General features: G+C 37.9%; 1 protein-coding gene across 2 annotated transcripts in view; it reads left to right on the top strand.

The window, feature by feature from the left end:
• Positions 1-26,429, top strand: part of METTL21A (methyltransferase 21A, HSPA lysine) — an 86,250-nt gene that overhangs the window by 18,474 nt on the left and 41,347 nt on the right. For both annotated transcript variants that reach the window (XM_056807180.1, XM_056807181.1), the window contains exon 2: positions 399-465. In XM_056807180.1, coding sequence (XP_056663158.1) covers positions 399-465 — 67 coding nt within the window. The remainder of the gene's footprint in view (positions 1-398; positions 466-26,429) is intronic.

The raw sequence follows: 26,429 nt of genomic DNA on the forward strand, positions 1-26,429 counted from the left end.
GAAATTTTCTACCACATGTTCAATTTTCTTATTCTGCTGATTGTTTTTATTTGTGTATTGAGAGCTTTATTATCAGACCTAAATTCATTTCTAGTTCCTACTTTTATGAATTTATTATACTTATGAATTATTTTGGAATTTCTTGCAGTTGTTCCTTAGCATCTGGATCTCTTCCACAGGATTATATCTCTAATTAGGGAATATTTATTCATATTCCTCCATATTATAAATAAAACTTACTTAACATGTTTTTTATTTCTCTTTGAGGTTTAATTCATTTTTCCTTTTAGTTTCAGGACACTGTCTATTGGTTTATATGTTTTTTTTTTCTCTTGATAATTTGGTGTTTCTGCTGCTTCTTTACATAATACCCTGTTCATTCCTTTTCCCTCCACTAGTTTGTGGTCCTCTGAAGGTTGGCTGCAAGGTGGACTTCAGCTTCCTCTCACTGGGAGACTCAGCCAGGTAAGACTTCTCACAAGGAATATTTGGGAGAGGGAAATAGCCTCCACTGAGCTTTCAGTATCCCATATTCTGCTCTGTTCTACCTTCTGGATATGAGTACATCACATGGCAATACATCCCCCCTTCTCCCTTTCCTTCTGCTTTCTCTACCAGTATATGCTGCAGAGTAGGTGCTGCTCTGCATTGGAAGGACTTTCCTAAATCAAAAAATCAGAGGCCTAGTTTTCAAAAATGGCTCACACATACAGAGAGTAGTTTTAAGATCGTAGATTTAGAGCTGGAAAGGCACTCCTATAGTAGGAGATCTCTAGCCCAGTGCTTTCATTTTACAGATAAGAAAACAGGTCTAAAGAAGAGAGATTTGGAAAGTGGCTCATGTAGCAAATAAGAGCCAGAGCCAGGTCTTATGACTTCAAATCCAAGGCTCATTCCACCGGACCATGTCTTTCTTTCTTTTTTTTTTTAAACCCTTAACCTTCTGTCTTGGAGTCAATACTGTGTATTGGCTCCAAGGCAGAAGAGTGGTAAGGGCTAGGCAATGGGGGTTAAGTGACTTGCCCAGGGTCACACAGCTGGGAAGTGTCTGAGGCCAGATTTGAACCTAGGACCTCCCATCTCTAGGCCTGGCTCTCAATCCACTGAGCTACCCAGCTGCCCCCCTCCCCCCACATGTCTTTCTTAAGAACTACCCTTTCTTGAAAATAAATATCAAGTTTACAGGATTTTTTTTAACAGTTTTTTTCTGGGTATGACAGTACCCAGATTTCTATAAGTACCTTGTTCCAAATAACTTTCACATCTGTTATCTCATTTATCCTTAGCATATCCCAAAAAGGAAAGTGGCTGTTATTATCATTCCATGACAGCAGGCAAAATTCAAGCATGTCATTTGTCCAAATCACAAAGCTAAAACCAAGATTGCAAACCCAGGTCTTCTCAATCCCACGTTCTCACTATCATACTAATTTGCCTCATTTCATTCAGTGCTCTGGATTCACTTTTTACTTGCTTCAGCTATCAAAATTCTAACGTCCTCAGTGACCTCTCATTCCAATATTGATTCAGTACTTGTTCTCCTACTCCTGAAGTTCTCATGCTCACCACTGCCTCAACTACCATAAATCTTGCTTCTGTTGCTCGTGAAATGCATCTATATGGATTTTCACATGAACCGACTGCTTCCCAGTGCCCATTTATCACTTCTTCATATGCTGATGACTGTTAGTATAAGTCTTCCATCTAACAATAAAATCAGCATAGCTGAAGAACTGGGACAGGCAAAAATTATAGGAATGAAAGTTATAAATCTTTGAGAAGACAAGAAGGAAAGATAAACACCACTTTGCTACTTCACTAGAGATGGGAAAACAACCAAACGCACCATAGACATTGGAATTTATTAGCATGGCATGGCAATAACGTTACTACTAATATGTGGTAGCTTTTGTCACAGTCTGATAAAAGTTATATTACTATCTTGCATGCTAGTTCTAGTCATTTATTACTTCCTAAGACTATAAAATATTCTCTTTTAAGGTTTTATAGATTCCCAGAATTCTGTAGCTATTGAGGACCTTAGAGATCAGCTTGTCCAACTCCCATATTCATTGGGTGCTTATAATTTATAATTTCTTTCACTTGCAATATGCTCATGTCATGGAGCCTAGCAGTAAGTTAGCTTAGCTCTAAAGCACACAATAGTTTAATACTGCTAGATTTTCCCTAAGAGTTTCCCAAGATGATTATTTTAGGCGAAAACTGCTTCTAATTTCTGTGGACTAACCTTAGTAAAATAAGGGTGAGGACAAAGGGTTAGCTAAGTGAATACTGACTACCTCTCCTAGTCATTGGTCCAGTTGTGCAGGGAAAAGCCTGGCCAAGGATGAGAAATAGGAAGTTGACAGGGTGGAGGCACAAGCAGCGACAGGAATCAGAAGGGACTAGAGGGAAAAGGTGAAGGCCATAAGTCAGTCCAAAACCAAGGGAAAGGGAAGAGCTTTTTTTTAGTCTTTGAAACTTGCTTGCTGAAATTAATTTACCCCCCCCCCCGACATATTGTCATTTTAATAATCAACTTAATAATAATAATTTTCTTCACATAAATTGCCTTTAAATTATATTCAGTGGGGGAGAAGTTATATTATATAGTGAATTTAAAATTTCATTATGTTTTAAAAACTATATAAACTATAAATTAATTTAGAATGAAAATAAGATCAAATGAAAAGAAAGAAATAGAGACTGTGCCATATAACAGCTTTAAAACTCCTACTATTTAAGGTCTTGATCAATGATATTTGTTGGCTATACAGGAAGGAGGAGGAGAGGGAAAGAACATGAATCATGTAAGCATTAAAAAATATTCTAAATTAATTAATTAAAAACTCCTTTTTAATATATCTTAATAAAAATCCTACAATCAATCAAAATAAGTCATTTAAAGAAGTCTTCTCCATAGGATTAGGCAGGTAGGTGGCACAAGAGTCAGAGAGTGCTGGACATAGATTCAGTAAGACCTGAGTTCAAATGCTCCCACCCCAGATACCTAATAGTTAGGTGACAAGTCACTAAACATCTCTGAGCCTTGGATTCCTCACCTGTAAAATGAAACTAGTAATAACATCTACCTTGAAGGATCAGATGAGATAAGATATATAAGGTGCTTTGTAAACCTTAAAGTGGTGCGAAAAAGCTAGCTGTTATTATCATTGTCATCATCATGAAGGTGCAATTTCCATAAATAAAAATAATAGATTTTGACTAATCCCCAGCCTTTTTTTGTGACATAGAGCTCTTTGATAGAAATCTAGTGAAGCTTATCGACTCCCCAGGACAATGTATTTAAAATGTATAGCACAAAACACCTAAGATTATATAAAAAATTAATTTTATTGAAACAGTGTAATCAACATAAAAACCCACATTCATGGCCCTAACTTAATTCAATAAACATTTATTAAGCACCTACTATGTGCCATGCACAGTGTTCTTATACCCTTATTTTGTCTTAGAATAAATACTATCAGTTCCAAGGCAGAAGAATGGTAAGGGCTGAGCAATTGGAGTTAAATGACTTGCCCAGCATCAAACAGTTAGGAAGTATCTGAGGTCAGATTTGAGCTCAGGATGCCCCTTCCCCAGGTTTGGCTCTTTGCCCACTGAGCTGCCCAGATGCCCCTTCCTTTGTACTAATACTATTTTTCTCTAACCCTTACTTTCTGTCTTAGTAACAACTTTAAGACAGAAGGATAAAGGCTAGGCAAATGGAACTTGCCCAGGGGTTACACAGCTAAGAAGTGCCTGATGTCACTTCCAGGTCCTCTTGACTCAAGACATGGTGCTTTAGCTGCTATGCAACCTAGTTGCCCTTCCATGTACTATTACTATTGTAACACTAAATTAAACTATACTTGCACTACTAAGGTAGTAAATGATTCTACCTGCTGAATATTAGCATGAATCAAGACACAAAGCAGGACAACATACATGTACAGCTAAATGTTTATGAGACATGTAAATTTTCTATGCAAACTCGACACAGAAGGGTTCATTAATGATAGCAATGGTCTCCAAATGCTTCTACCTGCCAATTGCATTGTAGAAATTGTCTCAAATATAGGAATACTATGAAGTCTGTTCAATGAACTCTAGAGTTATTCAAAAGTAGCTGCTTTGACATACATTAGAGCAAAACGATACATGTTGCCTAATCAATGTAACAATTAAAATAGTTGATGTCATAAAGTGTTATATTTAAAATAGTTAGAGACATAAACTGTAGTGAGTTAAAATGGTGGAAGATATAAATTGTGATAGATATAAGGAAGGGTGAGTAAATTTGACCACAGAAAATATGTTTCACTACAGTGTCTTGGTTTTTAAATCAAATATAAGGTGGTCGCCAGGGAATATATTCCCAAATTATGAATATGCCCAAGTCAACTGGGTTTTTTAGAGAATTTAATTAATAATACAATGATGAATTAAAGAAAAGGAGAAGGAGACAGAAAAGGAATTAATGAGAAAAGAATAGGTAGGCCCAGGGCAGGCCTGGCCAACCCAGGCCTAAGCCTTAAGAGAGAAACCAGTCAGTTATCACTCACCACAAGATTTGTCTTAATCAAGGATGTCTGGGGAACAGAGTCTCCCCAGAGGGAGTTCCAGCCAGAGTCAGCCTCCCAAGGGACTTCTTCTCAAGAGATCTTCAAAGGGCCTCCTCCAAAAGGATCTATCTCCAAGGATCTAAGGAATCTCCTTTGCTCAAGAGATACCTTTTCTTATATAGGGGTTTTTTTCCTATGTCACCTCCCCTAAGTTCTTCCGTCTACCAATCACCGTAGATGTTTCCTAAAGGATAGCCCATCTGAATTCCTGCTAAGTAGATTAATCTCCTCAGTAAATCTGAACCAGAGAAAACACAGCTGAGTCGACTAATCTCATTAAGAGAAAACTAGCCCGACCTTTTTAGGTACCTAGCATCCCACTGTATCAATTCTAAAAACAGGCATGGCTCAAAGAACTCCCTGCCTCATCATAAGCATGGGTCCAAGTACTTTCATTGTTTAGCAAGGAGTTTTTTCCCCTAAAGCAGTCTTAAGTACGGGTGGAGTAGAGGTCCTCCCATTTCTGATCCTGGCGAGTTCTCACATCAAAATGGGGAATGTTTCCAGTAGGGAATTTGTTCCAATGGAGGATTCCTCAATGTGGAAATTTTTAACATTCACAAGTCTGAGAAATTTCAAGATTTACATCAATCAATTTACATTCATTTATTCAGCACTTACTATATGCCAGGTATGGTGTAAGCTTAATGAACCTAAAGGGAGCCATTCCAGAAAGCATTTTGCCAGAGTTTCCTGGAAACTTCTGAGGACTCCAAGGATGTCGTAATACACCACCTGGGCTTTTGAGCGATGACTAACATCCTGGCTGCTTTCTACCATGTGGTAGCCCAGAGGGGAAAGAACTTGGCATTTTAGTATGACATGGAAAACCTAGTAGTCCCTTGGTCCCAAGGTGAACCCTGAGTGGTCTCATAATAAGCTTTGATTATATACCCTAAGTAAAAAACTATCCTTTACTTCCTCATTTTCCTTCAAGGATTCCACAGGCAGAGAAGGAAAAGTCACCATTTCCCCCTTGCAGTTATGTATCGATCTATGTTATTAATATAATAGATTTATAAAGAACAATACTCCCAAACACTGTTTTCCCACTCACTTATAAGGTAAGAAACCAAATTTCTATTTTAGGAGAGGGGAAGGGGGAAAAAAAGCCCTATTGCCAGGGTTTTGCTGCATTTCAAACAAAGTTTCTTTTACATTGCTTTACAAAGCTCTATGTTTCTCTTCATGTCTTCTGGAGCTCAGACTTTACCAGAAGGAATAGTCAGGCAGCTGGAGTAGGTCAAAAGGGAGCTCCACTAGAGGGCAGTCTTGGAAGTGAGGCCTCCAGATGTTGATGGCAGCAGCAGGAGGAAGATTCTTCATGAGAAACAAAATTCCTCAGGACAAAGGAAGACTAGATAGTAGCTAATTAGGGTGTGAGTTTGGGCCAGGTTAATTACAGTAAATTTAGGGTTAAAGTTACATGGCACAGGAGATAGAGTCCTGGGCTTGAAGTCAAGAAGACTCTTTCTGAGCTCAAATCTAGCCTCAGACACTACTCTGGGCAAGTCATTAAATTTTTTTTCTTCCTTTAATGACATGTAAAAATAATTTTTAACATTTGTTTTCTAAATTGTTGAGTTCCAAATTCTCTTTCTCCCTCCCTCCCCTCCTCTTCCCTCAAGTAGAAAGCAATCAGGCTATACATGTGCAATCATGCAAAACATTTCCATATTAGTCACCTTGTGAAGGAAAACACAGACCAAAATCAAACAACAAGAATAAAGAAAAAATTTAAGATTATGTTGTGATCTGCATTTAGGCTGGTGGGTAGTATTTTTAAAAAAGTTTTGTGAAATTGCATTGGATCCCTGTATTGCTGAGAATAGCTATCATTTACAAGTGAGAATTGTACATATTGGTATCACTGTGTACAATATTCTGGTTCTGCTCATCTCACTTTGCATCAATTCATGTAAGTCTTTCTAGGTTTTTCTGAGAGCATTCTGATCATCATTTCTTATATCACAATAGCATTTCATTGAAATCATATGCCATAACTTGTTTGATGAGTTTTCAGTTCTTTGTCATCATAAAATATATCTTTTGTACATATGGGCCCTTTTCCTTTTTTAAATTCTCTTTTTGGATGCCAACCTAGTAATGATATCATTGGAGCAAAGGGTATGTACGGTTTTGTAGCTGGGAAAGTAATTTAACCCCCTTTTCCCTCAGTTATTCATCTATAAAATGGGGACATACTGGAGAAGGAAATGGTAAACGATTTCAGTATCTTTGCCAAGAAGATCCCAAATGGTGTCACATAGAGTCAGATGTGATTGAAAATGATTGAACAAATAATACAGTGAAAGAAGTTTTAAATGGTGATGATAAGGGGTAGAAGGAAAGGAAGATTGAAGACAATTAAGAGGAAATATCCTGAAAGGAAATGATAGAATAGCTTGAGTAGAAAAACATGCCAAATCTTTCATACCCACTTCCTGGACTAGAAAAAACTCTTTAGAGCATACAATGCATTTTTGATCAAACAATCCTGTGTGGTATGTAATGAAGGATTTTTTTTGTGGTCAATTTCGAACATTATTTCCTGGTTACAAAAATCATTTTCTATTCTTCCCTCTCCTCCTCCCTCCCCTCCCCTCCTGTAGCTGACCATAATTTCACTGGGTATTACATGTGTCTTTGATCAGAACCTATTTCCATATTGTTGGTATTTGCATTAGGATGTTTATTTAGAGTCTATATCCCTAATCATATTCCCTCGACCCATGTAATCAATTGTTTTTCTTCGGTGTTTTTATTCCCACAGTTTTTCCTCTGAAAGTGGATAGTGCTCTTTCTCATACATCCCTCCGGGTTGTTCACGATCACTGCATTGCTACTAATGGAGAAGTCCATTACGTTTGATTGTACCACAGTGTATCAGTCTCTGTGTACAATATTCTGGTTCTGCTCCTTTCACTCTGCATCACTTCCTGGAGGTTGTTCCAGTCTCCATGGAATTCCTCCACTTTATTATTCCTTTGAGCACAATAGTATTCCATCACCAACATATACCACAATTTGTTCAGCCATTCCCCTATTGAAGAGCATCCCCTCATTTTCCAATTTTTTGCCACCACAAAGAGTGCAGCTATGAATATTTTTGTACAAGTCTTTTCCCTTATGATCTCTTTGGGGTACAAACCCAGCAGTGCTATGGCTGGATCAAAGGGCACGCAGCCTTTTAGTGCCCTTTAGGCATAGTTCCAAATTGCCCTCCACAATGGTTGGATCAATTCACAACTCCACCAGCAATACATTAATGTCCCACGTTGCCACATCCCCTCCAGAATTCATTACTTTCCTTTGCTGTCATGTTAGCTAATCTGCTAGGTGTGAGATGATACCTCAGAGTTGTTTTCATTTGCATCTCTCTGATTATAAGAGTGTAATGAAGGTTTTTTTTTTTTTTAAAGATTGTAGTGTTTAGAGCTAGAAGGCACCTTGAAGATCAGGTGAGCAGCTCCGTCATTTTATAGATTATGAAACTGACACCCAGGAAGATGAAATTATTTATCCAAGGTCATACAGGTAGTCATTTAAGTGGCAGAGTCAGTATCTATGGTCCAATCCTCTGTTCCAAATCCAGCCCTTTTCCCACTTTAACTTGTCAATGAAAGGGAGCTGCCCTGAAAGCTATTCTTAGCTCAATTTGGTTCTATAAGTAGCCTACCTTTGAAAGTGCCTACTAGGTGAGAGTCTCTGTCCAAGGTGTTAGGAACACAAAAATCAAAACAAAACAGATCTACCTTCAAACCCTCCACCTCCTTTTTTACTGGGGTGGAGAGAGATTACAAGAGATAATAGATACTTTGTGTGTGTGTGTGTGTGTGTGTGTGTGTGTGTGTGTGTGTGTGTGTGTGATGAATAAAAAAAATTTTGGTAGAGAGAGCACTAATTAACTGAAAATCAAGAAGGGTTTCTTGGAGGAGGTGACTCAAGCTAATCTTTGAAGAGAACACTAGTCAATCAACCATGTTGAATTGATCGAAAGGATGAATTAGGGGGAGGAGAGTGAAAGCTGAAGAAATCAGAAAATCCAATTTTATATTGGTATAATCTATTTTTTGGGGCTTGAAGCTGATGAATATCTTTTATGTTACAAGATATAACCCACTCTCATAAATAATATCATATTGGAAACAAAAATGCCACAGGGTACAAATATGCATCCTTCAATGAAATCTCACTTAAAGTTTTGGTACAAGTATCTAATAAAGACAGAAGGTTAATGTAGCTCTTCTTCACTCCATTTTTTACTCACAGTTGCTATGTTATCTAGATCATATAACCCTAAAAGAAACTTGGCATTTATATTCAAACAGAAAGACTGTCAACTCTAAAAACATCTTAATTTCCTTTTATTTCATTGCCAAGAATAAAATAGCAATGTCTCAAAGTGTAAGTGCTTATTATGTAAAACAAACTACTGCAGGGGGTGGGGGGAATCTTTTGGGTAATGATATCTGAAATTAGAGATGAGAAAACCAGCTGTGCTTTGCCTCCACCAAATATTTCAAACCCTATCCAAGTAGCATTGCAAAAGCCACATTTCAGTATTTGTTCCTCCATTTAGAAACCATTTGTAGTCATTATATAGTAAGGTAGCCCCCAAGTCAATGAATCAATAATATTTATTTGTTAAGTGCTTTTTATGTGCTAGGCACTTTGCTAAGTGCTGGTGATACAAAAAAAAAAAGAGGAAAAAGACAATGTTTGCCCTCAAGGAGCTTACAATTTAATGGCAACCAAGATGCCTAAGGAGGGGTAAATCAGCCTAGCTCTGGAATGGAACAAGTAAACACTTTCATGCTGATTAGTAGTGAAATTGAATCCATGAGTAATTCTTCCCTTTCTAGTTTGGTTGAGATAGAGATTGACTCCTTAAAAACTAATTTAAAAGGACCATCTAAGTGGTTCATAGGATAGAGAGTCAGCCTGGAGACAGGAGGTTCAAAAATGAATGGGTTCAAATCTGGCCTCAGATACTTCCTAGCTGTGTGACCTTGGGCAAGTCACTTAATCCTATTGCCTAGCCCTTACTGCTCTTCTGTCTTAGAACTGATACTTAGTATCAATTCTAAGACTGAAAATTAGGCTTAAAAATATTGTCACTGTATATCTTTTGGTGACCTGCAATTTTGGTTTCTTAGAAATTATGGTATTTTGTGATTCATAGCTATGTAGCATTAATGAAAATATTTTTGTTCTGTTTAATTTTGTTCCAGAATCTGTGTGGGGACCTCTCATGTATAAACATTCATCAATGTTTGTCAATTTGTCTGTAATTTATAGTCTTAGCAATTTCTAACAATTTCCAAATCCTTTGGAATATTCATTGATTTGCTCAGGGTCACATAACCAGTACATTTCTCAGAAGGGACTTGAACTCAGATCTTCTGACTCCAAGGACAGCATTCTGTCCATTTTGATACCACTTTCTCTCTGTCTCTGTCTCTGTCTCCCCTCCCTCCGCTTCTGTCTTGGAATCAATAACTAAGTATCTGTTCCAAGGAAGAAGAGTAGTAAGGGCTAGGCAATTGGGGGTAAGTGACTTGCCCAGAATCACACAGATAGGGAGTGCCTGAGCTCAGATTTGAACTCTGGACCTCCTGTCTCTAGGCCTGGCTCTCTACACTGAGTCACCTAGCTGCCCCACCAAATTGCTCTTTACCAAAAATAAAATATAATTTTAGAAAGATGATTTATTGTTTCAAGGTGAAGCCTGGGAATATTAATAGTAGCACATGCTTTCCCAAATGCCTACTCTTCCTTTATTTAGTTCTAGGTCACTTCATTTTTTATTAACAGTTTTTATCCACCATATATTTATAATTATGTATGTATAAATACATATAATAGATCAGTTCAATGGACTATCCAACCAACTGTGTATTACAGCCTGAACAATAGGCATTTTCCATCCACTTGGTTTTTCCATTGCAAATTGTTAGTCCGAACTCTTTTGCATAATTGTGGATCATATTTAGGAGGCTCTATAGTGTTCTGGAGATCAGCATAGATAGCACCATGCCATTTACAAAGAGGATCATGTGAAGAACCATACCACCTATAGCAGTGATGGCAAACCTTTTAGAGATCAAGTGTCCAAACTGCAACCCTCATGCTGCATGTGAGCCCTGACCCACCCAGACAGGGGAGGGAGAAAGTGCTCCCATTGGGTTGCTGGGTAGAGAAATGGGTGATGTGAGAAATGTTCTCAGGCACATATGGAGAAGTGGAAGGAAGCAGCTTCCTCTGGCACACGTGTCATAGGTTCATCAACATGGACCTACAGGGATCCCTCTTCCATAGCAGATGTCTTACATGGCAGTGGCAAACACTTTTGACAAATCTATGTTTCCTTGTTTAATCCCTTGCTTGTGTTAATAATTAGGACATTTACTATTTTTAAAAAAGAACTTGAGAGCAAATATATCTATATTTTGCTATGGCAACACCATTTAACTGCAACAACAGCAGCAATGTGTCTGGATACCAAAAATAATGGGTTCCAAATAAGTTGTTTTTATATGTATGCCTTAATATACATTTTAGATGACATATAATTCTAACAATTCTCCCTCTTCATTTATGCCACCTAGTTCTTTTGTTTCAAAAAGTCATTGAATAGTCAAATATGTTCTTTTCAAAATTAGTCTCCTGAGAATGCCACTTTAAAAAAAATCTAGAACTATTGGATCATGTAGTATCTTGTTTAAATTATCCCTTGAAAGATGACATTTGTCTTACACCTTCTTTCCAAATCTGTAAGGCCCAATTCTTTCTCAAAGAGAATGAGCACTTACTTCAACTTAACCCAGCATTACAGACAATGGAACAGTCTGTGGCTCTGATGTCATGCCCTGAACAGGCTGTCTCCAGTGTATATCTCTGCCAATATCCCTGGATATGGAGGTAGCACTCAAGTACTATGTCACACTATGATCGACTGCCGCTGGAGGTAAGTTTACATACTGATATGACACCATCTTTTGCCCGAAGGAATTCAGAGGAATCTTTCCAAACACTTGACTTTGTGACTAATCATTCCCTCTAAGACCAATAACTGTGATTTTGTGAGGCAGGTCAAAGTCAGGTATATAAAAAGCAATATGTTATTTACAAGCAGAAACACGTGGAAGACTTTACCACCTAGAGAGGACCCCCTCTTCCATAATGGACCTCTTCCGTGATACATGAGGGTATATCATTTATGCCCAATGTTTATCAAGTCCTCTGCAATGACATAGCTCACACCTACCCCTGGTTTGCTACTTGTACAAGCGTGAACTGAGCTCAAGCCTTGATCACCTCTTGCCTGGACAGTTCCATTGATATCCTGATTCATTTCCTTGCCTCATCTTTCCTCTTTCTAATCCATCCTCCACATAGCTTCCAAGTCAATATTCCCATGATTCATTCCCCTAAAAACCTTTATCTTTCAAATAAAATACAAAATCTTGTTTGGCATTTTTATTTGGCTTTCACCTACAATTTCAGACTTATTGCATGGCATTACTCCCTCTTCCCACACTCTGTTGTGGTCAAACTGGCTTATTTTTTGTTCCCCATATGTAACATTTCACCTACCAATTCTGTGTCTGCCCAAATGGGCTCCCTTGTCTGGAATGTAATTCCTCCTCACTTCCACCTTGGAGAAACCTTCACCATATAGCTCAGGTGTCTAATTAGACCTTTCCTGATGCTCCCAATTTTTAACTCTTACTCTTTTGAAATTACTTTGTAGGACTATGTATAAGTTTTGTATTTATTTATGTGTGTCAGTCAACAAGCATTTATTGCGCCTCCTAAATGCCAGAAACTTTCTCCAGTCTTCTTATACCTTACATTTTCCATATATCCTGTGATCCAGGGATTTTCTATTCTTTTAACTATAAAATGATGGGGTTGGATGAGATGGCCTCTGTTGTTTCTTCCAACACCAGAGAAATTATTGTAAGATCCCTTAAGGCAAGACTGTTTAATTTTTGTCTTTTTACATCAAGCACCTAGAAAATTGCCTTATACTCAATAATATTGCTACTTTATTGATCATTTAAATAAAGAAAAATTTAAAAATATCAATAGAGAGATTTAATAATAAATGATTTATAATATTAGATACTTAGTAAATATTTACTAAATTGATGATCAAATTGAATGTGCATTTTCAAAAAATACCTAGGATTTGTGGAAAAGGATTCAGGCTGAGTGAAAAAGCCCATATTCCCAAGGGATGTCAATGGGATAGAGTAATAGCATCAGAACCTCACCCTGGAAACTTTTCTTTTTTTTTTTTTTAAACTCTTACCTTCTGTCTTAGAATCAATACTGTGTATTGGCTCCAAGGCAGAAGAGCAATAAGGGCTAGGCAATGGGGGTTAAGTGACTTGCCCAGGGTCACACAGCTGGGAAGTGTCTGAGGCCAGATTTGAATCTAGGACCTTCCATTTCTGGGCCTGGCTCCCAATTCACTGAGCCACTTAGCTGCCCCACTTGGAAACTTTTCTGATATGATTTTAAGCTATAATTTAAAAACATGGTTTTGAATATAGGTCCCCCTCATAATTGGTGATTTAGAAACATACTTGGAGTACCATAAGCTGCTGTATCATTTAACTTGTGTCCCCTCAGTTCGTGTTACAGTCAGCTTTACTTTCTTCACATCAATTTGATGGTCTTCTTCCTTTCCTTAGAAATCTGTATGGAAATTTAGAGTTTATTTAGTACTTATTTAGTGTTTCCCCTCATCCATATTTTCTATTTCAGTTTTTTCCTCACACATATTTTTACAAACTTTTGAAGATTAGGGATTTAAAACCATCTCTGTTTTGGTTTAAAATATACATACATGCTCAGCATACCCTAGACTTTAGTTATTCTGAGTTATATCACTTATAGGATAGGGTCAGGGCAGCCAGAACCTGTGAAACTCCCAGATGAGGAACCTCCTTCTTGCCAACATAGTCTGCCACCTTCTCTGCAAATGCTTGTCTTAGAGAGCTGCCTAGAACCCTTGAGGTTGAGGGACTTTCCTGGGGTTCTACAGACAACGTGTTTCAGAGCCAAGACGAACTCCCATTTTCTTGGCTGTGACTCCGCTGTTCTTCTAATGTTAGTTATGCTTTTAAAAATTCATCTCATGAATAAAAACAAGTGATAGATTACAGCAATTATTCTGTAACTTCAAAAGTGAACTGGAAATCTTTTACTATTTTTAAGTGAGTGTAAGATTTGCATTGAACATCTTATAGACTCAAAGGGTTTTAAAACAGGAAAAGAGCTTAGAGATTTCAAAGCAACATAAAGAAGAATATTATCTAACTAAAAATAGCAAAAATACCATATATTTCTTTTTCTCTTGTCTGGAGGACTTAGAACCTGCTTTATTAAATTTCAGATTCTTTTTAGCATTTTTGGACTTTAGCACTAAGGGAGATGTCCTTAAAAGATGTATTTTAAGAAACCCCAAATGCAAAAGACCCACTTTAGAAAACTGACAAATTAAGAGCAATTATTCCCATTATAAAAATCCTTTTCTTTATATAAGCATCATTAGAGGCCTTTAAATAATGAGGTCTTCAATATCCCAATATAATCTCATTGATGTGCATATTACATGCTATAACATATTATACATTATAGAATGTATATATGGTATTTTAAGGATTGCGGAATACTTCATGAATTTTTTTATTCTTATAACTGTGGGAAGAATGTGATATTATTAATTTCATTTTATACATGAGGAAACTGAGGCATAAGATAAGTGACTTGCCAGGATCATATAGTTAGTAAAGTCAAATTAGACTTCAAGTCTTCTTGAATCCAGGTCCAACATTCTATCTACTGTGCAACTTGGCTGCCCTAATACAGATCCCAACCACCTATGCTTCCTTATTCTGTACTACTCTCTCTCATTCGTGTCCTTCTACAACTTTCTACCTATTTTATTAGAAGACTTCCTTGAGTTCTCGTGATATTATAAAGCACTATTGGAGAATTCAGGGTATCCATTGGTTATCTCATACTCTGGTCACATGACTTGTCCCTTTTAGTTAAGTAAACACACCAAGTCATCTCAACCCAGTGTAAGATTTAGAATTGGTTTGACTAGATATGTGAATTAAAATAATTGAATTGTGATCATTATTTATTAAAAAAAATAACTTCTCCAGTCAAAATACCTGTAAGCAGCTCTTATTTTCAACTGGGAAGAGATATAAAATATAGGAAAGAGGTAGGGAAAAAAATCGCCTAACTACAAATACCCTAAATCCTAGACTGAGGATGCAGATTGGAAAGCTAGTCTCACCAGAATCCAGTCTGAAGAGAGTACAGCAAAGAAGATTCCTCATACTTAAGCGAATCTTCCTGAAGACCTTGAGAAGGGGAAAAAAGGACTTTCAGAAACCAGATGCTGTTAGTTATCTTCTTTTTAAAATAACCCTTACCTTCCATCTTAGAATCAATACTAGGTATTGGTTCTAAGGCAGAGGAGTGGTAAGGGCAAGGAAATGTGTCTTAAGTGACTTGCCCAGAGTCACACATCTAGGAAGGATTTGAGGCCAGATTTGAACCCAGGACCTCCCATCTCTGGGCCTGAATCTCAATCCACTGAGCCACCCAGCTGTTAGTTATCTATTTGCCACATGTATGCTCTCTGATCTTGAGCCCACTTTCCCTTGGACTCTGAATTGTCAGATTAAAAATCAATACCCAATACTTCAAGCATTATATTCTTATAAGAATTTATTAATTAATAACTTGAAGAAAAAGGAAAATGATTGCATTAGCAAAGAAAGAATTGCTCGGACTGCCAAAAGCAGGAAACAAGCCAAGAGGAGAGCTCAGGAAGAAGAGTCCAAAGACAGGGTTACAGTAAACTTTTATGTACAATATGTAAGGATGCTATATGGATGAAGGGAAAAGGATTCTGGGAGATGAAGTCCAAAGGTCCAAGATTTTTAATTACACAGTATATACAGGCTAAAGAGTATGTCCCAGACTTTTTTGGGGAAACTATTATATCAATGTTTTTTAAAAAATACAACCTTGGTAAATTCACCTTTCTAGAACCTTGAGTTTGGCGTCATGACTATCAACCCACCATAATGGCAGAAAGCACATTAGAATGGGGGCTAGAGTGGATAGCATTAGAAAGGCAGTCCCGCTAACCCTTCAAGGCCACCCCTAGAGCCCTGAAAAGATACAGTAGGCATGTTCTGGGGACCTAACTCATCAGCATGAGTGGAACTCAGGCATGTATTACAAGCTTTACATAACTTTTCATACATAATTCCTCATTTGCAATGTGTTACCACTTGTTTCTGCCTGCCATGTTTCTTCCCATTGCCCTGTGAATGATCCTCAGTTTTACTTCATCAGGGGCTCTAGTGTTCCATGACTAGAAGACATTCGTTATTATAAGATCTATTGATATCAAAAAGAAGAGTCTTTGTTTCAGAAGAAGTTTATTTATGGTAAGCAGAGCTTTATTGTAGGGACAGCTGAGTGGACAGAGCACTGGGCCTGGAGTCAGGAAGACCTGAGTTTAAATTTGGCCTCAGACACTAGCTGTGTGATCCTGGGCAAGTCACTTAACCTCTGTTGCTTTAAGTCAACAGAGAAGGAAATGACAAACCACTCCAATATCTCTACCCCATGCATGGCATTGGTGTGCAGAAGAGCTCTAGTTTTTTTTTTAATGACTTAAAAAAAATTCAAATATGTTTCATTTTCCCAATTACATGTAATAACAATTTTCAACATATGTTTTCTGAAATTATAAGATCCAAATGATCTCTTTCCCTTCCTTTTGTCCTCCCTCTCAGAGATGGTAAGCAATTTGATACAGATATACATGTAAGATCATACAAAAATATTTACATATTGGTCATTGTTGTAAGGGAATACTTGTATAAAACCTCAAACCCAAAAATAAAACAGTAAATAAACTAATATGAAAGATAATGAACTCTGATCTGCTTCTGACTCCAAGGATTCTTTCTCTGGAGGTGGATAGTATTTTTTGTTCTAAGGCTTATCAGAATTGTCCCAGATCATTGTATTTCTGAGAGGAGAGCTTTGTAATTTCTTTTTTTTTAAACCCTTACCTTCTGTCTTGGAATTAATACTGTGTATTGGTTCCAAGGCAGAAGAGTGGAAAGGGCTAGGCAATGGGGGTTAAGTGACTTGCCCAGGGTCACACAGCTGGGAAGTATCTGAGGTCAGATTTGAACCTAGGACCTCCAGTCTCTGGGCCTGACTCTCAATCCACTGAGCTACCCAGCTGCCCCCTGTAATTTCTAAAAGGCTATTGTACTAGCCCTCTAACTTCTGCTTGATTATGAGTCCAACTTGTTGTATGTTTGTAGCATTTTAGCAAGATATCAATACATATATAAATATATATATCCATACCAGATATGTATATATGAATGCCTACATATATTTTAAATGGCTAGAAATATACATACACACATATAGAGAGAGATGATAGAAAGATAGGGAGATGAACATTCTGCATTGGTGCCTTTCTTCTGAGATTATCTACAATTTATCCTATATATATCTTGTTGGCACATAGTCCTTTATCTTTCCTATCTGATTGAACTCCTTGAAGACAGGAACTCTTTTGAATTTCCTTATATCCCCAGCAATTAGCACAGTGCCTGACAAATAGTGTGAACTTAATAAATGCTTATTGACTTGTAGGTAGTTCTTCTGACTATGTCATAGTCTGCACCATAGATATTCTTGATCAATTTGCATATTTTCTGTGCAGATAGTTATGTCAAACTCTTTTGAATGATTCTACATCTCCTTTAGGAAATTCTACAGTTTTCTGAGGTTAGAGACAATCAGAACAACATTATTCACCCAGAGGAGCATCTGGAGAACCTCCCCTTCTTGAGGGATTCCTTCTCGGACCTAGATTCTGCACTGAATATCTTCCATGGATAGGCCCTTCGGTGAGCTTAGGCATTCTTGTTTTTTTGCTTCATTTGATATTACTGATCAAAAGGTCATTGAACAAGGTTATCTCTGCTGGTATACCTTTCAAGGAATCGTGTATAATTTGGATCCATGTATAGGAGCCACCTTTTTAGAGCTGAAACTTTAAGGTGATGTTTTCCTTGACCAAATCAAATTCATATGTAATGTGGGTTTGTTTTGGCCACAGTATCTGAGGGTTAGTCTAGTACATTTCCCTTAATACCTTGGAGACAAATCTTCTCCCTTTCCCCTAATATTACTCCAGTCTCTGGAAAGCCAAGGAGAGGAAGATTAGATTTACAGCTCAGCTCACTTCCTACTTAGCATTAGTTCCACCAAGTTTTAAGTACAAAAACCCCATTCGGGTAGCATCCCAGACCACTGCTCTTCAAGGTTTCCCTGCTGGCCTGGCTGCAATATCTGCCCTACAATCCTGGACTTGAAGATCCTTATGGCTAGAGCTTACACTTCAGGTACACCACTCCTTGCACCTTGAACTGAAAAGGACGAATGACACAGAGCAGAACCCCAAGCCCATTTTTCAGATCTACATTACTTAAAGATGAGGGTTCACCTATAGGCCCTCTGGGCCTACAGAATGTTATCAGCTGCTATGAATGAAGGAATCCTTTACCCTTAGAAAGAAATGCAAGAAAGATTGTCTATGTCTTTATTTTTTTTTAAACCCTTATCTTCTGTCTTAGAATCAATACGGTGGGACTTCTGGTCAAGATGGTGGCTTAGAAGCAGCAAAAATTCAGACCTCTGAAAACCCTTCCTTACCAATCACAAACTGGATGCTCCTAGGGGACTGAAATTCAAACTTAACAACAGGAAAGAGCCGGGGAACCCTCCTTCTGGACTCAAATTAAAAGGTATTCCCCCAAAAGCCAGAATTCTAGATCACTCAGGTCTAAGGGGAAGGCAGAAGGAAGGTCCCAGGACCCCTCCCCCCAACCCAGAGCACTGAGCCCACAGCAGCAGCAGTGGGAACCTCAGGGCTGGCAAAAGGGCCTTAGGGCCGGCTGTTCTCAAGGGCTCACCTTGAAAGCAACCTGGGCCAGTCTCAGGGCTTCCAACACAGATGACAGGAAAGCAGCCTTAGAGAGATGGGGGGAGCCTGTAGCCCCCTGGCTGGGTCCTTCCATCGGAGTCTCACCAGAGGTTTTTGCCTCGGGGCACATCCAGACCAACCCAGTTGAACCTAATCCCATCAGGAGTCCTCAGAGCTCAGGGTGGCCAAGACCCCTCCCCCCCTTAGAGTGCAGGGCCTTCTGAAAGTACAGGAACCTCAGGGCCTGCAAAGGTGTTGCTCTGAAGGGCATACCTTGAAAGCAACCTGGGCCAGTCTTGGGGCATCCAACACAGATGGCAGGGAAGCAGCCTGAGAGAGATGGGGGGAGCCTGTAGCCCCCTGGCTGGGTTCTTCCATCAGAGACTCACCAAAGGTTTTTGCCTCGGGGCACATCCAGACCAACCCAGCTGAACCTAATCCCATCAGGAGTCCTCAGAGCTCAAGGAGGCCAGGACCCCTTCCCCTTTAGAGTGCAGGGCCCTTGGAAAGGACAGGAACCTCAGGGCTGGCAAAGGCACTGTGGCACCTTGCGGACAGTGCTGTGCCAGGCTCAGAGCATGAAAGTAAGGTAGCACAGAAGCAACTGGAGGGAACTGAGAGCTGTAACACCCGAAACGCCGGCAGGCAGGGGAAGGCAGACCCTGGGTTTCCCTGGGAAGACAGTGCAGCTGCAGAGAACGGACAATTTGCCTGGGGATAAAGCCTCTGACCATCAGACAGATACACTAAGAGCCAGTCCTCCTCACGCAGATTTCTGACTGGAAAGGGGAAGAAAAACCATAGAGATGGCAAACAGTACAGAAGTGCAAAAGCCTTCAAACACCAAGAAAAGCAAGAAGAAGGGGGTGACTTTGGACACATTTTATGGAGCAAAAATATAAAATACAGAGGAGATAGAAGAGGAAACACAAACAATTCTCCACAAATTCTTGAAGAATTTAAATCAGAAATTATCAAAAATATGGAAGCCTTCTGGCAGGAAAACTGGGAAGCAATGCAAAAGGAACTCAGAAATCTGAGAGACCAAAATATGCAAATGTAGAAAGAGCTCAAAGTCTCAAAAAACAGGTCAGACCAAACTGAAAAGGAAAACCAGTCTTTAAAGGTCAGAACCAGGCAACTGGAAGACAATGATCTTGTAAAAGAGCAAGAATTAATAAAGCAAAGTCAAAAGACTAAAGAATTAGAAGATAACATAAAATATCTCACTGACAAGGTGACAGACCTGGAAAACAGAGGAAGGAGAGACAATCTGAGAATCATTGGTCTAATAGAAAAGTCATAAATAAACAGTAATCTTGATATCATAATACATGATATCATCAAAGAAAATTTCCCAGAGATTCTAGAACAAGAGGGAAAAATATGCATTGAAAGAGTTCACAGAACACCCGTTACACTAAATCCCCAAAAGACAACTCCCAGGAATGTAATTTCCAAATTCCAAAGCTTCCAAGCAAAAGAAAAAATCTTACAAGAATCCAGAAAAAGACAATTTAGATATAAAGGAACACCAATCAGGGTCACACAGGACCTAGCAATTTCCACTCTGAATGACTGTAAGGCATGGAACATGATATTCAGAAAAGCAAGAGAGCAGGGTCTTCAACCAAGAATCAGGTATCCATCAAAACTGACTATATATTTCCAGGGGAAAGTATGGGCATTCAACAAAATACAAGATTTCCAAGCGTTTGTAAAGAAAAGACCATAGCTCTGTGGAAAGTTTGACATCCAAACACAAAGAGCAAGAGAAAAATGAAAAGGTAAATATGAAGGAAAGGGAAAAGGAGAAAAATTTTATCTTTTTCTTTTATTCAAACTCTCTTCTATAAGGACTACATTTATATCAATTTATATATATTAATATGTGGGGAAAATGTAATGTGTAACTCTCAAAAATTGTATGCATCATTAGAGTAGTAAGAAGAATCACACATAGGGAAAGTTTGGGGCATCAAAAAGATAGGGAGAAAATGAGGGATAGAAAGAAAAAGGGAGAGGGAAATTGTTGATGGTACTAAGATATACTCCAAGAAATAGAAAAAAAATTAATAGAATAATCTTTCTCACACAAAGATACACATGGGAAGGGGAGGGGAAGAATTCTCCTATAGGAAGGAGAGGAAGAGAGTTTTTACTTAAACCTTACTCTCAGTGAAATCAACTCTGAGAGGGAAGACTATCCAGATCCTTTGGGATCTTGAATTTTATCTTATCCAACAGGGTAAGGGAGAAGGGAAAACCAAGGGGGTTAGGGAGGGAGGGAACACAAAAAGGGAAGGAAGGAGAGGGGGGAGGGGGAGGGAATAAAAAGGGAGGGGCTAGAAAGGGAAACATATCAAGGGAGGGGACTAGTGTTATAGTTAAAATAGTGGAACCATAAACTGTGGCATTTAAAAGAGTAGATGCCATAAACTGTAAGAGTTACAATAGTTGAGGGTCATAAACTGTAGTGATTAAAATAGTTGAAGATATAAATTGTGATAGATATAAGAGTGGGTGAGTAAATTGTGACCTCAGAAAATATGTTTCACTACAGTGTCTTGTTTTAAATCAATATTTAAGGTGGTTGCCAGGGAAATATTCCCAATTATGAATATACCCAATTGAACTGGGTTTTGTAGAGAATTTAATTAATAATACAATGAGGAATCAAAGAAAGAGAGAGAGAAAAAAAGGAAATAAATGAGAAAAGAATAGGCCGGCCCAGGCAGCCCTGGCCAACCCAGGCCTAAGCCCTAAAAGAAAAGATCAGTCAGTCAGTTATCACTCACCATAAGATCTGTTCAAGCGAGGATTCAGGGGGACAGAGTCTCCCCAGAGTGAGTTCCAGCCAGAGTCAGCCTCCCTTGAGAGACCTCCTTGGAGATTGTCCTCAAGAGACTCCTATCAAGAGATTGTTCTTTTCAACAGGCTGTCCTTTTCTTATATAGGGGGTTTTCTCCTATGTCACCTCCCCTAAGTTCTTCCATCTACCAATCACAGTAGATGTTTTCCAAAGGACAGCCCCTTCTGAATTCACAGCCGAGTAGACTAATCCTTTTAGTAATCCACACCTGAATAGACTAGAATCTCTGAGTAAGTTTCTCACCTCTTTGTCTCATGTAAGTTTACAAGTTGCCTGACCTTTATAGGTACCTAGCACCCCTTTGTATTAATTCTAAAAATAGGCATGGCTTAAGTATGGGTTTAAGTATTTTTCATTGTTCAGCAAGGAGTTTTCTCCCCTAAAGCAGTCTTAAGTATGGGTGGAGTAGAGGTCTTCACATTTTTTATCTAAGTACAGTTCTCACATTTTAGATCTAAGTAGCTTCACAGTTTAAAATGGGGAATAGTCCCAATAGGGAATTGTCCCAATAAAAAATTCCCCAGTGGGGAATTTTTTTAACATTCACAAGTCTGAGAAATTTCAAGATTCACAATAGGGGGACTGATTTAAAGTAAATCACTGGCTTAAAAGGTTATAACTAAAGAAGAAAGGTCAGAATTAGAGGAGGATGTCAAAATGCCAGGGAGTCCACAAGTGACAATCATAACTTTGAACGTGAATGGGATGAACTCACCCATAAAACGTAGATGAATAGCAGAATGGATTAGAATCCAAAACCCTACCATATGTTGTCTTCAAGAAACACACATGAAGCAGGTAGACACTCACAAAGTCATAATTAAAGGATGGAGTAAGACCTTCTGGGCCTCAACTGATAGAAAAAAGGCAGGAGTTGCAATCATGATATCTGATAAAGCCAAAACAAAAAGAGACCTGATTAAAAGGGATAGGAAAGGTAATTATATTTTGTTAAAAGGGACTTTAGATAATGAGGAAATATCACTAATCAACATGTATGCACCAAATAGTATAGCACCCAAATTTCTAATGGAGAAACTAGGAGAATTGAATGAGGAAATAGACAGTAAAACCATATTAGTGGGAGATTTGAACCAATCACTATCAAATTTAGATAAATCAAATCAAAAAATAAATAAGAAAGAGGTAAAAGAAGTGAATGAAATCTTAGAAAAATTAGAGTTAATAGACATATGGAGAAAAATAAATAGGGACAAAAAGGAATACATCTTCTTCTCAGCACCACATGGCACATTCACAAAGATTGACCATACCCTAGGTCGCAGAAACATGGCATACAAATTCAGAAAAGCAGAAATAATAAATGCAGCCTTTTCAGATCATAAGGCAATCAAAATAATGATCAGTATGGGTACATGGAGAACCAAATCAAAAATGAATTGGAAATTAAATAATATGATACTCCAAAATTGGTTAGAGAACAAATCAGAGAAACACTTAATATTTACATGGAGGAAAATGACAATGGCGAGACATCCTTTCAAACCTTATGGGATGCAGCCAAAGCAGTACTCAGAGGAAAATTCATATCCCTGAGTGCATATATTAACAGATTAGGGAGGGCAGAAATCAATCAATTAGAAATGCAAATAAAAAAACTTGAAAGCAACCAAATTAAAAACCCCCAGCAGAAAACCAAACTAGAGATCCTAAAAATTAAGGGAGAAATTAATAAAATTGAAAGTGATAGAACTATTAAACTAATAAATAAGACTAGAAGCTGGTACTTTGAAAAAACAAAAAAAAAAATAGACAAAGTACAGGTCAATCTAATTAAAAAAAGAAAAGCAAATTAACAGCATCAAAGATGAAAAAGGAGACATCACCTCCAATGAAGAGGAAATTAAGACAATCATTAAAAATTACTTTGCCCAATTATATGGCAATAAATATACCAATCTAGGTGATATGGATGAATATTTACAAAAATATAAACTGTCTAGACTAACAGAAGAAGAAATAGAATTCTTAAATAATCCCATATCAGAAAATGAAATCCAACAGGCCATCAAAGAACTCCCTAAGAAAAAAATCCCCAGGGCCTGATGGATTCACCAGTGAATTCTATCAAACATTCAGAGAACAGTTAATCCCAATATTATACAAACTATTTGACATAATAAACAAAGAGGGAGTTCTACCACATTCCTTTTATGACACAAACATGGTACTGATTCCAAAACCAGGCAGGCCAAAAACAGAGAAAGAAAACTATAGACCAATCTCCCTAATGAATATAGATGCAAAAATCTTAAATAGGATACTAGCAAAAAGACTCCAGAAAGTGATCAGCAGGGTCATCCACCATGATCAAGTAGGATTTATACCAGGGATGCAGGGCTGGTTCAATATTAGGAAAACCATCCACATAATTGACCATATCAACAAGCAAACTAACAAAAATCACATGATTATTTCTATAGATGCAGAAAAAGCCTTTGATAAAATACAACACCCATTCATATTAAAAACACTAGAAAGCATAGGAAGGGTCATTCCTAAAAATAATAAACAGTATATATCTAAAACCATCAGCTAATATCATCTGCAATGGGGATAAAGTAGATGCATTCCCAATAAGATCAGGAGTGAAACAAGGATGCCCATTATCATCTCTATTATTTGACATTATACTAGAAACACTAGCAGTAGCAATTAGAGAAGAAAAAGAAATTGAAGGCATCAAAATAGGCAAGGAGGAGACCAAGTTATCACTCTTTGCAGATGACATGATGGTCTACTTAAAAAATACTAGAGATTCAACCAAAAAGCTAATCAAAATAATCAACAACTTTAGCAAAATTGCAGGATACAAAATAAACCCGCATAAGTCATCAGCATTTCTATATATTTCCAACACAGCTCAGCAGCAAAAACTAGAAAGAGTTCAAATTTACCATTAAAAATCACCTTAGACAAAATAAAATACTTAGGAATCTATCTCCCGAGACAAACACAGGAATTATATGAACAGAACTACAAAACACTCTCCACACAACTAAAACTAGACTCGAGCAACTGGAAAAACATTAACTGCTCATGGGTAGGATGAGCCAATATAATAAAAATGAACATCCTACCCAAACTTATTTATATATTTAGTGCCATACCCATTGAACTTCCAAAAAATTTCTTTACTGATTTATAAAAAACCATAAAAAAAGTCCATTTGGAAGACCAAAGGATCAAGGATATCCAGGGAAATCATGAAAAAAAAATATAAAGGAAGGGGACCTTGCAGTCCCAGATCTCAAACTATATTATAAAGCAGCGGTCATCAAAACAATTTGGTACTGGCTAAGAGACAGAAAGGAGGATCAGTGGAATAGACTTGGGGAAAGTGACCTCAGCAAGACAGTATATGATAAACCCAAAGATCCCAGCTTTGGGGATAAACATCCACTATTTGATAAAAACTGCTGGGAAAATTGGAAGACAGTGTGGGAGAGATTAGGTTTGGATCAACACCTCACACCCCACACCAAGATAAATTCAAAATGGGTGAATGACTTGAACATAAAGAAGGAAACTATAAGTAAATTAGGCAAACAAAGAATAGTATACATGTCAGACCTTTGGGAAGGGAAAGACTTTAAAACCAAGCAAGACTTAGAAAGAGTCACAAAATGTAAAATAAATAATTTTGACTACATCAAATTAAAAAGTTTTTGTACAAACAAAACCAATGTAATTAAAATCAGAAGGGAAGCAACAAATTGGGAAACAATCTTCATAAAAACCTCTGACAAAGGTTTAATTACTCAAATTTACAAAGAGCTAAATCAATTGTACAAAAAATCAAGCCATTCTCCAATTGATAAATGGGCAAGGTACATGAATAGGCAGTTTTCAGATAAAGAAATCAAAACCATTAATAAGCACATGAAAAAGTGCTCTACATCTCTTATAATCAGAGAGATGCAAATCAAAACAACTCTGAGGTATCACCTCACACCTAGCAGATTGGCTAACATGACAGCAAAGGAAAGTAATGAATGCTGGAGGGGATGTGGCAAAGTAGGGACACTAATTCATTGCTGGTGGGGTTGTGAATTGATCCAACCATTCTGGAGGGCAATTTGGAACTATGCCCAAAGGGCGATAAAAGACTGTCTGCCCTTTGATCCAGCCATAGCACTGCTGGGTTTGTACCCCAAAGAGATCATAAGGAAAAAGACTTGTTCAAAAATATTCATAGCTGCGCTCTTTGTGGTGGCCAAAAATTGGAAAATGAGGCGATGCCCTTCAATTGGAGAATGGCTGACCAAATTGTGGTATATGTTGCTGATGGAATACTATTGTGCTAAAAGGAATAATAAGCGGAGGAATTCCATGGAGACTGGAACAACCTTCAGGAAGTGATGCAGAGTGAAAGGAGCAGAACATTGTACACAGAGACTGATACACTGTGGTACAATCAAATGTAATGGAATTCTCCATTAGTGTCAATGCAGTGTCCCTAAACAATCTGCAGGGATCTAGGAGAAAAAACACTATCCACAAGCAGAGGACAAACTGTGGAATTAAAAACACGGAGGAAAAGCAACTGCTTGACTACAGGGGTTGAGGGGACATGTCTGAGGAGAGACTGTAAATGAACACTCTAATGCAAATACCAACAACATGGAAATGGATTCGAATGAAGAACACATGTGATACCCAGTGGAATCGCGTGTCGGCTATGGGAGAGGTGTGGGTGGGGGTGATGAAAAGAAAATGATCTTTGTCTCCAATGAATAATATTTGGAAATGACCACATAAAATAATGTTAAAAAAAATCAATACTGTGTATTGGTTCCAAGGCAGAAGAGCAGTAAGGGCTAGGCAATGAGGGTTAAGTGACTTG

The sequence above is a fragment of the Monodelphis domestica genome, chromosome 8 (assembly GCF_027887165.1).
Source record: "Monodelphis domestica isolate mMonDom1 chromosome 8, mMonDom1.pri, whole genome shotgun sequence".
NCBI classification, from domain to species: domain Eukaryota; kingdom Metazoa; phylum Chordata; class Mammalia; order Didelphimorphia; family Didelphidae; genus Monodelphis; species Monodelphis domestica.